Below are 17,448 nucleotides of genomic sequence, written 5' to 3'. Positions count from 1 at the left end.
ATGGTAGGCAGGCAGAATCAGATATTTTACGAGAGTATTATCTCCTACTCTTTAGACCTTCCTAAAATATAGCTTTTAACTAATGAGAAAACAACTAAAAGTTCATTTTCAAATGATTAGGTGCTGCACACTGTATAAAAAAGCTTTTACTGAACAATTAGAAGCCACACATAGCATCATTGCATTTACCAAAGTCTTATTCCATATAAAAAGTGCTGTACCGGGGAAACAATTCTTTCTATTGCTTGTTTGACTTTCTATAATTGTAAATAAGCACGTTTTGTTTATGAATATTATCAAAATTTGAGAGACAAGTGTAGAAGAAATTGTTTTGTTTACAAAGATTTTCAGAGTTTGAAAGGCGCTTGTTCTTGACAGGAATATAATTGTTAGGAAAATGCTCAAGGTTTCAACAATATTTAACATTATTCAGTGAATTCAAATTCTGGTATATGGCACCACAAGCACAAAATCCCATTTGACAGTGGTCTCAGAATATTTGTGACAGTGACATTCTTTGGAAAGAATGTAGGTCACACAACTTTCACTATATAATGCAAGGGACAGAGACCATTTAATATACCAATAGTTTATTGCATATGTATGCAGACAAGATACACCTTAATTCAATGGAATGCTAATGTAAGTACTACAGTGAAGTGTACAGGCAAGGATCCTGAAATTTGTCATGAGGTACACAGTCATCTTAGAACCTATGACAATGTCATTTCTTAACGAATTTTCTTCATTATGTAAAAATGTATGTTGGTCCACTAATTAGGTCATTTTATACTGAATACCAAGAGATGATATATTTGAAATTACACAAGAATATGCAATTCGCATCTAATTGAATTTTTTAGCATGCAATTCTAACAAAAGCACTATTTGCTTGTTTTCTGAAGCTATTTCAATTACCCAAAATTTGAAATATAAAATACAAGGGTCATCCATAATCAGGTACAAAAAACAAGAGGATTGCAAAGTCTCATCATTTAACATCAACTTTTCCATGGGTCAGATGAAATTTGTTGTAGCAGATTTTCTAAGGCCAGATGCCCTTCCTGTTGCCAATCTTCACTAGTTTCCAAGCAAGCATATATTTTTTCCCATGGCCAGGCATGCTTTTCACAGAAGACAGGGAACAAACAATACTGTTATAGACTTAGTAGCGGAACTGATGTCTGCCATGCAACTGGAAATTAAATGAGTTTCCAGTTCAGAGCTTTCTTTTCTTAATGCAGTATACTCTTAAACAAGTCCTTAGTTGTCCAGGTCAGCTCATATCAAATGGGAACATATAACATGGGAGAAAAATCAAACACTTAGGAACAACCCATAGATGCTATAGACTGGATTTTTAAAAAAATGCTATGGTTTAGTGTGTGTGAGGGGGCTATATCTATCACCTTTTGGGGTTTTCTGGAACTGGTGAAATTGATGTTCAATTTGAATATCTGTGGATTAATATCTGCAGGGATTGTGTGAACATGAAGGAATTCCAGAAGGAATTCTAGTACAAAACATTAAGAAAAGTGATTATGCAAAATGGCCATATACAGTTGACCGGTTCAGAGAAGCAAAAGGTTGTTATAGAGATAAAATATATATATTTAGAAAATACAATGTTATAGTTGAATAACAATGAAAAGTATCACAGAATAAGAATAATGTTATTGCTAATTTCAGGTTGAATTGAATTTTTATATATATACTACTAATGTACAAATAGTAGCATTTCTGTCCTGTGGGTTTGTATCTATATGAAATTATTATCCTCGCTGGAGAGGAGATCAATATAGAACAGAATTCACAATCCTCTTTCAATTTCCAGTCCTATCCCTTTCACTTATATACTAACAGGTAACTAATCGTCTTGAGAAAGGCACAGACATTAGGTTGTTTAATTCCGTCTAGAAGTCTAGTGAGTCACAAATGGCTTGGGCAACAAAACATTTTACTTTAACTTTCAACCTAGGCATACATAGATATCATAAGAGAGGTCAGCTGCCTACTGCACCAGAAAATTTAGAAAAGTTTTCATTAGTACACATTCAGTTGAAAAGATTATCATGTATCTCACCAATAATTGTGATGCCAAGCCATTGCAAAACTGACTCTTTTTTTCTACTAAGAAACCTTTCATTTATGCAGTTGTAAGCTCAGATCAGCCCTGACAAAGCAGATTCACAGTATGTAGATATTCAGTCATTTACTTTGGTAGAGAGGATATAGGTTTCTATTTCAATTTGATGTAGAGAACTGGTTGTTATTACATTTCTAATTAAATTGTACAATCATGTTAGCTATTTTGTAGTTTATTGTTATGACTTTATAATTCTTTCAGCATGCAGTGAATCATTTCTTTTATGTTCAAAGATCAAATCCTACCTTCAATGTCTTTGATCCTTAAGGGGTTAATAAAATAAGTACTGGATTTGATTTAATCAACTGTAGTACCCTTTTGACAAAATATAGTATTGTGTCTAAATCAGAAATCTTTATTAATTATACTCTGAGTTCAATAGAACTGGTAGAGGTGGCAAAGAGCCAAATAAGATATTCTACAACATCTAATTAAGTAGCACACAATTCCGAGTTCAAATTCCAGAAAATTTTGTTTTTACCTATCATCAGTAATATAACAATAAAAATCAAATGCTAAAAGCCACAAAATTAATTAATAGAATTACTTGTGCATAGAAGTTAATAACATTTAAAAATCATCATTTTAACAACCACTTTTCCGTGATTGCATGGGTCAGATGGAATTCGTTGAAGTAAATTTTCTGCAACTGGATGCTCTACCTGTTGCCTACCCTGACCTGTTTCCAAATGTTACCCTACAGTCAGACATGTTTTCACAGAAGATTGGAAATGAAAGATACTACTGGTATAGAAGGGAAACTCATTTACAACTATCAAGGTAAGGAAACACACTCAAACACAAGTTCCTTTCAGATTCTGTGTATTAATTTCATTCACAAAGATTTGATCAACCTGGGGATATACATATATAATACAATGGGACTGACTCCAAAATCATATGGTTAGAAAGCAAACCTCTTAACCACATAGCTATGCCAATGCCTCTAACGTTGAAAGAGAGATATCCTTGATCAGAATATCGGTGATATATAGCAATAGTAAAGAAAACCAATGCATCACAATGTTAAAAATGGTAAGGCATTCTTAAAAAATAACACACAAGCTATAGAGAAATTTAACAGTTAAAATAGAAATTCATATAAACAATAATTAATGCTCTTATGCTTAATTGTTTGTGTAGTACTTAATAAATATAAAGAAGTCCTAACATCATACCAGTCACTTTGAAAAACCAATCTTTAAGAGATTAGGGTGCTTAACAGTAGCCTGATGATGCATATTGGTTGTGCATGTTATATAGTTAGTCAATTACAAATAGAAGAATCGAATTTGAAGATACCATAAACTAAGGAGTTATTTGGAAATTGTATACCAACTGTACAGCTCTGATCAGCATCACATTGCACACATGCACGAGATAAAAGATACTATATTATGATTGATGAAAGTTAGCCCTTAAGTAACAAGTGTGTCTTAAGTTACAAGTACTGATATTACACACAGCATCAAACAGGGAAGCAAGGAGAGGGGCTTATATGAAGTCTGCACTTGAAACATATGTATGTACTGTCTGCCACTGAGTAAGAAGATTGGAGAACCATTGCTGCAGCACATAAGACAACAGCATATAATTTGGGTATACAGAAACTGTGCATTACATTTTCATAGTAAAAGTGTCCATAACAAAGTCATAAAATGTAGAACATAAATATGGAGTCAATTGTAGAGTGGTTCAATGAATATTCATGATTAACATTAAAGAGTTTTTACATTCAATTTATGGATTAACTGATTCAACAAACTATAGCAAGTCATCTTTGTAGAAGGATTTCACTGAAGCAAATGTATTTACAGCCAGAATAACTGTTCTTTATTTCTCAAACAAATGATTCTTATTTATTGGCTAAACTGGCAACATGACCATCCCCAAATACAACAAGATTCCTATATACTTTGATACCTATTCAAGAATTATTATCATTCAAAAATAAACTGCAGGCATCAAAAATCTGATTTGATGGTATTATCTAATGAGTAAAAAAATTGTTTCAAGATCACTTCAATTTGGTTTGAGATAATTTTTACCCTTAAAAATATGTATTTTTACTTAAACAGTGCTCTAAGTACTATCACTAACTAAATACATTTTCTTCCAATATCAATGACATTAGCTTGTTAATCAGAAGGGCAAAAATTTAAGGGAAGAAATTCCCAGAAGATGAAGAACTGTAACTAAACACCCTAAGATATTTTGACTGACATTTTAATGATTCTGTCAATCCTCTGCCTTAAATACTAAAGCTAAAATCCCAACAAACTTAGACGTTATCTTCATTTTTGTATTTGGTTTGCAAGGTTCTTGTGTTGAACCAATTCTTGTTCTGGGAGGGTGGGGGAGGTCATTATATCAATAATAACAATAAACACATGCACTGGGTCAATATCACTTCTTTTCTGCCAGTCAATCAGTTATGTCCGTCGGTCTGTTCATCACTTTGTCTGTTCCCTCTTCACAGCCAGATGGCTGGACCAATGGTTACGATATTTTTCGAGATTACAAAGACGATCATCAGGAAGGTTTTTAACATTAAAATAATCAGAAAGTATGATTGTGATTATCTAACCAACAAACTAATTGTTTGTTTGTCAAAGCCCTTTCATCACTATTTGTGACCTCATCAATGACATGCCCTCTCTCTTGCATGTGTTTGAGTAAAAAACCCTCCCAAAACACAATTTGATATTATCTTCATGATAAAATAGCCATCCATCACATCAGCAATATTTCTACACACGTTTTATATTCAATAAATTTCTAGCACTTTTCAATTCATATTTTACTCTTGTCTCATAACAAAATAACACTGAAGTTTTACTCCAGTCTAAATCGTAAAGCTCAAATGAAAGAGAATATAATACACAGCTATAAATTTCCCTAAGAATGCCTAAAGTAGTTTCCTGAACTGCTAAAAAAACCAAATACCCCACTCCTAAGAACATACAAGATAATGTTGTCTAAAAGATATGAACAGACACACCGGATATTGTCCAGCAAGAGACAAAAACAAAACAAAAAAGGCTACTTATAGCTATTGATCATAGGCTAATGCTGAATTTAGTTACATCTGTCATACTTGTACTGAAGGTTTCAACATGTATAACAAGTTCGGCAAGAGTTTAAAATTTTAAAAAATAATTTTAAAAAGATTTTTCAAGATTTATTAAATGCTCAGGGCACCACTGAATCTGTGTAATCTATCAAATGGATACCCTTATGCATACAATGTTAAAATGCACAAATAGTAAATGTTAGCTACTATCCACCACATATACAAGACTAGTCTGAAATTTTTGTAAACCAAATAATTGCAATGTAAATATTAAGTCAAAATAACACTAAACTTATATGCACATGCTGTAACTAATGAAAGTAATATCTTAACACTTAGAACTTATGTAGTAAAAGGCAGTCAATATTATATCTTACTATAATGGGCGTTATGTCTGTCTATCTGTTCTCTTTTCACGGTCAAACAGCTGAACCAATGGTCATGATGTTTTTCAGGATTACAAAGGAGGTAATCAGGAAGGTTTTTAGTGCAAAAAATATGAAAAAGTATGATTATTTAGTGGATAATGAGTTTTGTATTAATAGATCACATATGATTTTTCTTTTTGCTAAAATTCCAGCAATGAGGATTAACTCTGGATTTCCCACTCCCATATAGTTCATGAATTTAGAGGGTTTAGATTTGTGATACCATCCCTTTATTTCTTTATCATAGATGGGTAGATTTGCTATCTTACTATAATGGGCATTATATCCGTCTGTCTGTTCCCACTTCGCAGCCAGACAGCTGGATCAATGGTTATGATATTTTGGGGGATTACAAAGATGATCATCAGGAAGGTTTTTAGTATTAAGAAATCAGAAAGTATGATTATTTCATGGATATCGATTTTTGAATTGATAAACCACCTTCACATTTTTACTAAAAATGCACCGACCAAGAGTAACTCTGGATTTTAAAAATTCACTGACCACAAGTAACTTGTGGCCCCATCATAGATACGAAGAGAGTTGCGAGGACGGTTAATAGCAAAAATAAAATGGAAAAGGTGTGTGTGATTATTTAGTGGTTATTGAAGTGTGTCAGTCTCGAGCAGGATTCGAAATGGCTAATTGAAGCAGCTGTTGTTTACATCTCAGTTTTGTCAATCAAAATAACCCATGGTACCAGAACATCCAGATATTATTCACATAGAACAGTGATAGCTAAGTCTTGGTTTGATTTCTTGCAACCATAAAGATGGCACTCGCACACTCACAGCAAATAAGGCACAGGGCCAGACTTTAGATTGTGTAGGTGTATTTTCACCTACACCAATGTTTACACAAGGTCAATTATACGTTGCTATGAGTAGAGCAGTGGACTCCAGTAATTTAAAAAGTAGTGTCAACCAAACAGAAAATGTTGTCTACAAAAAAGTTTTGTAATCATATTGATATTATTGAAGGGAATATGAGTAATAATTTAAATAAGGACATTTATGAACTTTGAATGAATAAGAGTATAAACAAGCATAAAATAGTGTAAACAACTAAAATAAAAGTAAAACTAAATAACATTTTTTTCTTAATACTTTTTGGGTAGTAAAGGAAAGCTCTGGCTTTTGTTGGGAGTGGTCCACATAATGATACAGAGGTTGGGAGCTTATTTCAGTTCGAGAGTGAATTATCACATGTCAGTCGCAAACACATCATATAGCTGCAATAGAATGCTATACCACCAACAATAATGTGATTTCTCTAAGACATCACCCAGTAATCTATCAAGTCTATTTACACATTTCTCAATACATATTGCTGTTATGACTTCACTCCATTTTATGCCTCAATCATAGAACGGTGGATTTGCTAGAGCTTGTAGTATCTGCTTTTATTATAAATAACATAGTAAAATACCAATTTTATCAATCTTGGAAATATTGACTTCACAACTCCAATTATAAAACTAAGTCATCAAGGTAAAGAGACAACACTTTGGAACTGATGAAACTTACATCATAATACAAATAAACACTTTTGTCTATTTGTGTGTTAGCAAGTCCCAATCTTTAATATCACTTCCATAAACATTTCTGATGCTGGTATGCGACAGAATATCAAACTAACAAGTTATGTGATAAATGCTAAACTGTATTATTCTTAGTTTTTTTTTTAATTCAGAAAGTTGGAAAATGTTTTGAAACATATTGCAAAACTGAAATGAAAAATAAAATGCAGACATTCTCTATCAACTATTTTGTGAATATACAATAATGAAAATAAGAAACTAAAATGGACATTAAGAAACTATTATGTTTCAATTATCAATCTCATTTAAAATGCAAAGCATGACAGCAGCTATGTAATAAAGTTCAAATTTCCAAGCTGTTAGTATATCATTATTGTTTAAAGACAGACTGAACAAACATAAATACCAAACATGAATGATATAAGCAAGGTCAACCATTTCAGTATTTTAAAGCTTTAAGGCATGAATAAAACAAAGAAACACTGTCTCTTTACTCTTAACATTTACTAATATGCACAGTTTAATCTGATATAATCAGGCATAAACACACTGTACTGTATAAAATTTATTTATGCATATGATAAAAATAACTAAGATAAGAAAAAACCAGTTCAATTAGTTCTATGAGAAAATGATAATATCGACACAAGGTCATCAGCTTTAAAACTACAAAAGGAAGTTTTGAACTAAAATATAAAAAAATATGAAGTGATATAACTAAATAACAAAAGATTGTACTTTGATAATTATTGCTTTTGCCAAATCACACCCCATTAAGTAAAAAAAGATTCATTCTGAAGAAAATTTCTACAAAAGAGCATATGGGTAAGTCTTAAAAAATATTTTTAAAAAGTTACCATTTCATTGCATATTATTTTCAAAACTGTATCGGAGGAGGCTTCGTGTAGGTTCTGTTTCAGTAGCTTTGTTTACATACAGATAACTCACTTTCATTGAGAAAAAGGTCTTTAACAATTAGATTCCTTCTCAACTGTGGGAACAGCACAACAGGCAACAAACTCAATGTATGTAGTTAGTAACTACAGCAGGCAACAATCTACTAACATACTTACTCTTGTATAACATCACTCATTTATACAGTTCTATATTTAAGAGATGAGGAATTAGTTACATTTGACGGATATTTCTCCTCATCTTGTTTGTTGTTAACACAACGTTTCGGCTGATATACCCTCCAGCCTTCGAAGGCTGGAGGGTATATCAGCCGAAACATTGTGTTAACAACAAACAAGATGAGGAGAAATATCCGTCAAATGTAAATAATCACTCATTTATATATAATTTTCAAACTTAATATGGTGCAACAGAATTCAAGAAAAAAAATTTCCATTGTGTATAATGTGAAGTGAATTTCAGTATTTTTATACATATTTAAAACTGAAACAAACTGAATGAAAAAGTAGATATGTAAGCATATAATATATATATGACAAAGTAGATTTATAAAATATTTAGTTACACCATCTTACATACATTTCATTAACAAAAAATGATTATTAGTTATTTAATGTAAATTATATAGTAAAATTGCATTATCATTTCTTCAGAGAGACAGAACATTCATACATAATATCATTCAATCAGAGATAGTGTTGCCATCACAGGAATAGCAACCATCTACATTAAATCAGGCTGGGAAGGTAGCATATATCTGGTATTAGGTAAAGAGAAATCTTGTTAAAAAAAAAAAAATAAAGATTAAGTTTTGCATAGGTCAGATGGAATTTGTTGAGGCAGACTTTATATAGCCAGATGCCCTTCCTGTAGCCAACCTTAGCGGTTTCCAAGCAAAGTAATACTTGGTTATGACCAGATAGGTTTTCTGGAAGGTTAGAGATGAGGAACACTGCATGTCTGTCTGATGGTGACATTTGTTTATAACCATCGTATGTAATGTATGCATGTATGTGAGAGAGAGGCTTCATGACTATGGAAAGTCAGAGGCATGCAAGTGCTACTATGAAAGTCTATTAAATGTAAAGGGTGCACAGAAGAATGAAAGTTATCCTAACATGGGACCAGCCATTATAGTTGATAAAAGCAATTAAGTAAATGGAAGCAGGAAAAGCCTCTGGGCCTTCAGGAATTACTGATACTTAAAATAAATAGTAGTGCAGGATATAGCCTAGTTACCTGCTTAGTCAGTCAGGTTGTAAAGGAAGATGTCATACCAAATGACTAACACAACAGCACTATAGTCAACTGCTACAAGAGTAAAGGAGATGCCTTAGATAGAATTACAGTGATATCAAATTGCTTGACTAATTCTTGAAAGTTACAAAGAGTTATAAGCTCATTTGATTAGAGAAACAATTAGTCTAAATGAAATGCAGTTTGGTTTTGTGTCAGGAAAAAATATTACAGATGCCCTCTTCTGAGTGAGACAGCAGGTCTTGGCTAAAAGTAAGCCTCTGTACTTAGCATTTGATGACCAAGAGAAAGTTTTGAACAGAGTCCCTCATTCTCTGATCTGGTGGTCACTTAGGAAGCTAAAGGTAGACAAGTGGCTGGTGAAAGACGCATGCTATGTACAGAGGTGCTGTCAGTAAGATAAGAGTCAATAGACATAGCAATGAATTTAATGTGCAAGGAGTTCGTCAGGGTTCAGTTCTCAGCTTTCTCCTTTTATCATAGTCCCTCAGGCCATAACAGACGAGTTTAAGACTAGTTTCCCATGGGAACTGCTAAATACTGATGACCTTGTTCTTATAACTAAATCTGTAATCAAAAGGCCTAAAAATTATCTTAGCAAAGACCAAAATTTTAGTAAGTAGAAAACAGACAGAAGAAAGGAGTTGGTAGGAATTCTATAGGGCACTTAATGCAAACTGTGGACATACAAAAGGTGTAGTGATAGCACAGGCAGGTTAACAGAGAAAGTAAACATTGTGTGCAGCAGATATGCAGGAGCAATAAGTACTAAGAACACAAGAAATAAATTTTCTCAACTGCTCAGAAGGATCCCTATCTACTAACTCGAGGTAGTAACTTCTGTTATCTAAGTGACCTAATTAGCAGTAAAGGAGGTTGTTCTGAAAGTATAGTTGATAGAATAACTGGTTAGAAAAAATTCAGAAAGCTATTACTGCTGTTGTTAAAAAAATGGTTCATTTGCAAAGTGAAGGGCAGATTTTATGACTCTTGTGTATGCACAGCAATACTACATAGCAGTGGGATGTGGGCTCTAAGTGCAAAGAACATGCAAAGACTAAAAGGAAATGGAGCTAGTATGCTCTATAAGATGTGAAAAATCAGTGTGCATGAATGATAAAGCACAAAATATGTTGAGACAAAAATAGGGCAAAAAAAGAATTAAATGTTCTGTGCAAGAGAGAAGTTTGTGTTGGTGTGGTCATGTGATAAGAACAGCTGTATAAAGAGGTGCCAATCATTTAAGGTGGAAACCCAGGAAGACAGAGGTCAAAATGGTGAAAGCTGATCTCAGGACTTAGAACTTCAAGGAGATGACAAACAGAACAACTCACCCATCTCATAAAAACTGAAACTCTGGAAGCACAATATTTACATACACAATTCGGCCCCACACCTAATTTCCTCACCCTTCCTCTTCACCTCTTCATTCTCTATTACTAATCACTAGCCTAACTGCAAGATTTTATTACTGTAATAAAACGAGAGCAGAACTAGATATTTTTTGTCACTTGTTTGTGGTACCAGTTATCTTTCTCACTATCTGGAACCACTTCACTTGATAACCATCCTTTATTCATCACATTGTCCCTCTTTATTCACAGTTTACTTTGTTCGCTCCACTATCTATGCTACCAAATTATCACTCGCTCTTCACTTCCTGTTAACTTACCCATGTCACCATACATCCCTCACTTTCCCAACACACATCTTTCTCTTCAATCATTCTTACAACCTACCCAACCATACGCTATCTCCCTTTCACTTATCATTCTCCTGTCTACTGTATTATTACCATCCTGCTGCACTTCTCCCTACATTAGTGCAAATAAGCATCTACTCCCCACCAACTTCCCCAAAATTAAACTAATCATTAATCATCCCTCCACTATTTACCACATTCACCTCTATACATTTCCCACTCTCTAGTCATCTACTCCCCACTACATTCCATCCAACTCAACTTTTGTTCATCATTCAGTATATTCACAACCCAAAATCATTTTTTACCAGTGTTCTCCATACACTCTTGCTACCCCTATCCAGATTTTCTCCCTGTTCTGCAGCGAAGACCTAAGACATCATCACCACCATCCTCATCTTACTTTCCAGTTTCACACCAATTACTCCCACCAACTTTTGTATACTGTGAGCAGTCATGTATCTCTTTTACAGCAAGAAACCAGTTCCAGTCATGCACTTACTCTAACTTTTCATTACCTAGTATAAAGCTGCTTCCCTCTCTAGTGAGTTGATGAGGATTTTAGTCTTGCAAGCTACATAGCAACCTCACTAGTGTTGGTGCAAAAAAAAAAAAAAAAAAAAAAAAAAACATTCAATACCATCTGCAAAGTGGTCGACATTAAGAAGAGCATCCAGGTGAAGAAACGGTTCCAGAGCAGACATTGATCAGAATGCAGTGCTCCTGCCAATTGGATCCAGTCAAACCATCCAACTCAGGTCAACATGGAAATCAAATATTAAATGATGGTGATGATGAGAGCATTAGTGGTGAGTGTATGTATGTATATGTAGGTGGGAGAAGGCACAAACATGAAGTAAAAGGGAGAGCAAAAGAAACGAGGGTGGGGTGATCAAAGTATATGCAAGGATATGGGTGTGAGATGTTACTGCATGAAAGAACAGCATGAATAATGGAACAAAAGAGGGGGAAAAGGTGGGAGTTCAAGGACAGGAAAGAAAAGTAAGAAAAGAATGAGTGAAAATTGGAAAAACGTAGAATTGAAATACAGATACGAAAATGTTGGTTCTCTAAGAAGAAAAGTGGTGAGGCACATGGAGATGTGTAAAGTGTATAAATAGAAGGAAGAAAAATGTGAAAATTGAACAAGAACAGTGAGAAAGAGAGGAAGGAAAAGATAAGAAGTGCTAGCAAAATAGAAAAGTTGAAGGGAAATTAATTAGATACAACACTGACATAAGAAAAAATTCTTTCAGTTCTGTGAGAGAAGAAATTTAAAAACCAAACAGAACACTGATAAGTCTGGATAGGTTATACAACAGGTACAAAGTCCAAGGAGGAAAGAATGTCCATAGTATAGTGAGAAACTGACAGTGGTACATGTGTGAGCATGTGTGTGGGTATTTGCTTATATATGTAGATATTAATATGATGTGCATGTGTACATAATCATAATTAAATGCCCACTTTTCTATGCTTACATGGGTCAGATAAAATTTCTTGAGGCAGATTTTCTACAGCTGGATGTCCTTGTTTACACATACACACACACACATACATATATATATATATATATAAAATTTAAAGTGTGCTGGAAAGCACTGCATGTTATCAGTAACCAACATATCTCTGGATAGGCTAGTGTACATATCGTGCATTTATAAAATCAGAAAACATAATTGCATTTTAATGCTTTATATAATATGCACATGTTTCCAAAAGCCAATTGTCGCTTTTATGCAACTTATTAGCCTGCTGCATAAACCACTTGCCTCACTTACTCAGTAATACTGAAGAAGAAACTCAGATTACACAACAGGCCAATCGTCTTGCATAACAATGACAATCGGCTTGAGAAACCCATACATGTACATAAAATAAAGACATTAATCATATCTGTTTTTATTGAAATATGCATATATGCATCTGTGTGTGCAATATATAATGTATATGTATACTTATGAAGACATAGGACTAAATACTGACGACTGATCTCAAAATGCTGAGTTTTACTGAGAAGATAAAAGATTGATGATTCATTGCGCTTGAGAAAACCCATCTGCCACAGTTAAAGTGATGTTCTAAAATCATTGTTTATGACTATACACTCACTGAGCCCTGCCTCTGCACTGAATCTGACCCTGTCAAACCTTCCCCACCACATGTATACACTATATATATACATGTAAATGTAGACACTAAATATAAATGTGTGTGCATATATATATATATATATATATATATATATATATATATATACACATACATTAAAAGTGAAGTTCAATCTTGCTTGCTTGCAGTGTTACACAGCCAAACTGGCGCATAATGGGAAAAATACTTTGAAAGTAAAGTGGCCCTGAAAACAAGTTTTGCGTAAATCAGACTAGTAGTTATTGAGATATTCAGGGTTTGGGGGTATAAATACCCAAAACAGTGCATAATGGGAAAATACTCCAAAAATAACAACCCTGAAAGGGAAGAAACCTGTCCATTTATGATGGGCAAAATATTTTTAAGTGAAAATGATTTTAAAAATACGGTAAATAATTCGTAAAAGACCCATTTGTAACCTCAGTGTGAAATAGTTTTTCTCCATAGGTTTCTTTCAAGTGCATTCAGCATATCTCACCTCCAAAGATTTGGCTATCACTTCTAGCATGCCCTGCTACCACGTAACAGCTATTTGTGATAAAGGACCCAAAATACCAGTTACATGGTAGCAGGGCACACAAGAAATAGCAACCAAATCTTTCCTTTTCTGGGGAAAGGAGCCATTTATGCGTGATTTCCATGTCACATTCGTTGAAAGCATGCAAAATAACATGGAAAAGAAAAAAAAAAAACCATAAAATAAAACTCCGTTGCTGGGAAACTCAGATTTCCCTGGTAACCCAACAGGTCACGGGTAGTCTAGTATATATACAAATATATATATATATATATATATATATATATATATATTCAAATATGAAGTAGAAGCAGCCTTAGTGTTGTAGACATTCTTGAACGCACATAATGTATGTGCTTTGCTTGTTCGCATATTGGCTGCAATTTGGGGTAATGAAGATGACCTCATCAAAGCACCGGGTGTTAAAACACCTGAAAGTCATAGACAGGCATAATAACTCACCCCAGATCCCATTCAGGTGTAATGAACATTGATGCTTCACCATTTTTGTGGCTTAACATCACATACATGAACCAAATCAGAAGCAAACTGAATCACCTGTCCATGACCATATGCAAATAGTGTAAAAAAACCATTTGTTGGTACACTCTGACAATGCATACATAAGAATAAATTCAAATATATGTTAAGAGGTTTACTTCCCAAATACATGGTTCTGGGCTTCATCCCACTGCAGGCACCTTGGGCAATTGTCTTCTACCAAAGCCTTGCGAGTGGAGTTCATAAATGGAAACACAAAGAAGTCCATTGTGTGTGTATATGTCTATGTATGTCTCCCACTACTATTTGATAACTGATGTTGGTTTGTTTATGTTCCCTATAACCTAATGGTTTAGCAACAATAAACATCAGACTTTAACCCTTTTTTTACCGTATTTCTGTTGACATGCTCTGTGTTTCTTTCAATTAATTTTAAATATAGCAAAGAATTTAGTAAAATAACTTAGTTATCATTAAGCTAGTGTTTCTTCTTTCTTGCCTTTAACCCTCCAACGCGGAGTATAGGCCACTTATAATTGAATTCCATGTCGCATAATTTTTCGCTTCCGTACTTATACTCTTCCATGAATGTCCCCCAGGCCTACCCCTCTTTCTATATCCATCCGGATTCCACTGTAAAGCACTTTTCGCTGCATTTGGTGTGTCCTTTCTAATTGTGCTACCAATCCACTTCCACTTTCTCTTAAATATTTGCTCCCTAATCGAAACTTGATTCGTTCTTTGCAATAGCTCCATATTGCTTACATGTTCGGGCCATCTGATTTTAAGTATACTACACAAGCACCTGTTGATGAATGATTGTATTTGCTTATTTGACTTAACTGCTGTTCGCCATGTCTCAGCCCCATACAATAACACCGCTTTTACATTAGTGTTAAAAATTGTGATTAGGTTTGGTGGAAAATTTCAATTCAGAAATTTTGAAAACAAGACATCTGCATTAGAGCCAGTGTCAGTTTCAACCGGGTTGGTATCAAAAGGGTTAAAAAAATTAAGTACTGGGGTTGATCCGATCAATTAAAACCTTACAAGGTGGTGCTCCAGCATGGCTGCAGTCCAATGACTGAAACAAGTAAAAGATAAAAGATACATACACCCTCTGCATGTTATTGTTTTAAGAGCCATGTTTCCATAGGTCAGATGAAATTTGTTGAGGCAGATTTTCTAGGACCAGATGCTCTTCCTGTTGCCACTTTCACCTGTTCCCAAGCAAAGTAATAGTTCCCAATAGCCAGATATTTATCATGAAAGATCGGAAACAAACAATACTGCTTGCAGAACGGTGATGTTTGTTTACAACAATCATATCATGTCAAGCCAAGGGTACATACATACACACATATGCAACAAGCTTCTTTCAGTTTCTGTTACCAAATTCACTCACAAGGAACTTGTTGACCTACTCCTACAGTAAAAGACAAATGTTCAGGTGTTGCAAAGTAACTCTGAACTTGAAACAACAAACTTGGAAAGCACACTTCTTAACCACACAGCCTGTGCACACACTATATACAAGTTACATGGATACATAACATAGTTACATGCATACACACACACACACCTTACATATGTGTATGTATATGTGTGTGTAAATATATATATATATATATATATATATATATATACCGGAGTAAGCACATAAATGTGAAACACAGTGGAAAAAAAAGAGTACTCAAATACCAGAGGTAGAGTAATATGCTTTATTTAAAAGCAGCAGAAATAAAGTATATATATACACACACACACACATACATACATACATATGTACATAGGAAATAAATTTCTTCAAATGCCTGGTAGGACTCTTAGAGGTAAGATACAGTATGTTATGTGATCTAATTAGCAATGGGGGAAGTTGTGAAAGTATTCTTTCTAGAATAGGATGGAGAAAATTCAAAGAGCTCTTTTCTCTATTGGCAACAAAAGACCTCTCAGAGTGAAAGGTCATTGTATGATGCTTGTGCATGAACAACAATGCTGCATGGTAGTGAAACTTGAGCTGTAAAGGCAGAACACGTGCAAAAGGCTTGAAAGAAATGAGCCTAGCAGAGCTAGCAGAAACGTTAGCACGCCAGGCGAAATGCTTATCGGTATTTCGTTTGCCGTTACGTTCTGAGTTCAAAATCCACCGAGGTCGACTTTGCCTTTCATCCTTTCGGGGGTCGATAAATTAAGTACCAGTTACACACTGGAGTCGATGCAATCGACTTAATCCCTTTTGTCTGTCCTTGTTTGTCCCCTCTATGTTTAGCCCCTTGTGGGCAATAAAGAAATAAGAAATGAGCCTAGCATATTCTAAATGTGCAATGTCAGTGTGCATGTACAATAAAGTGTAAATATGGTGAAATGAAAAACTGAACATAAGGGGCATTAGATATAGTGTGCACTGGCATGATGTGTATGGATGAGGGCAGCTGTATAAAGTGCTAATCACTAAATGCAGATGGAACCTGTAGAAAAGGTAGACTTAGGAAGAGATGGGATGCAACAGTGAAGAATGACATCCAGATGTTGAGCCTCACAGAGACTACAAAGGTCCAAGATAATTAGTGATTTGCTGTGCTCGACAAGACCCATCCATCTAAGCAAAAATGAGGCCCTAAAGGAAGATCATTTATGCTACTATCTCACAACTCACTTTCCTAACACCCACCCTCCCTTCATCCATGCTCACCACTCACTACATTCCATTCTTTCCACTTTCGGAAACCTAACTATTCACTTACCCTGTCCACTTATATTCACTTCCTACAACTTGAGGATACAGTTCAATCCATCTTCATTCTTCTCTCTCTCTCTTCCAACAGAGGTAGCCTCTACAGCAAGACACCAATTTCTCTCCCTTTTTGGCACAAAGCCATCTCCCTCAATACTCCACCCCCCACCACCAAGTTGAGGGATCTAATCTTGCAAGTTACTTGGTGCCATGTAAAAAGCACCTAGAACACTATATAAAGTGACTGGTGCTAGCAAGAGCATGCAGCTAAGGAAACCATGCCAAAGACAGTGGAGCATAGCGCTTGCCAGCTTTTGTCAAACTGCTCAAGCCATGCCAGCATGGAAAATGGATGTTAAACGGTTATGATGATAAACTATACACATATATACATATACACACATATATATATATATATATATATACAAAAGTAAATGAGTATATGCATATATACGTACAGGTATGTGCATACCGACATCCA

The 17,448-nt window shown here is 34.5% G+C and overlaps 2 protein-coding genes across 6 annotated transcripts in view; one reads left to right on the top strand and one right to left on the bottom strand.

Annotated features, from left to right (window-relative positions):
* LOC106868173 (uncharacterized) overlaps positions 1 to 17,448 on the bottom strand; it is a 39,947-nt gene that overhangs the window by 17,271 nt on the left and 5,228 nt on the right. The window lies entirely within an intron of this gene.
* LOC106880743 (uncharacterized) overlaps positions 7,703 to 17,448 on the top strand; it is a 120,486-nt gene continuing 110,740 nt past the window's right edge. For 4 of the 5 annotated variants that reach the window (XR_016242255.1, XM_052968851.2, XM_052968853.2 and 1 more), the window contains exon 1: positions 7,801 to 8,012. Coding sequence is in view for 4 of the 5 variants with exons in the window: in XM_052968851.2 (XP_052824811.2) it covers positions 8,009 to 8,012 (4 nt within the window). In the remaining variant the exon portion in view is untranslated. Of the gene's footprint in view, positions 8,013 to 17,448 lie in introns of all 5 variants that reach the window. The other variant, XM_052968854.2, reaches the window with a different exon arrangement.

This window comes from Octopus bimaculoides, chromosome 6 (genome assembly GCF_046866305.1).
Source record: "Octopus bimaculoides isolate indiv1 chromosome 6, ASM4686630v1, whole genome shotgun sequence".
In the NCBI taxonomy this organism is placed as follows: domain Eukaryota; kingdom Metazoa; phylum Mollusca; class Cephalopoda; order Octopoda; family Octopodidae; genus Octopus; species Octopus bimaculoides.
The sequence above is the reverse complement of the archived record's forward strand: the minus strand, read 5'-3'. Positions and strand labels throughout refer to the sequence as shown.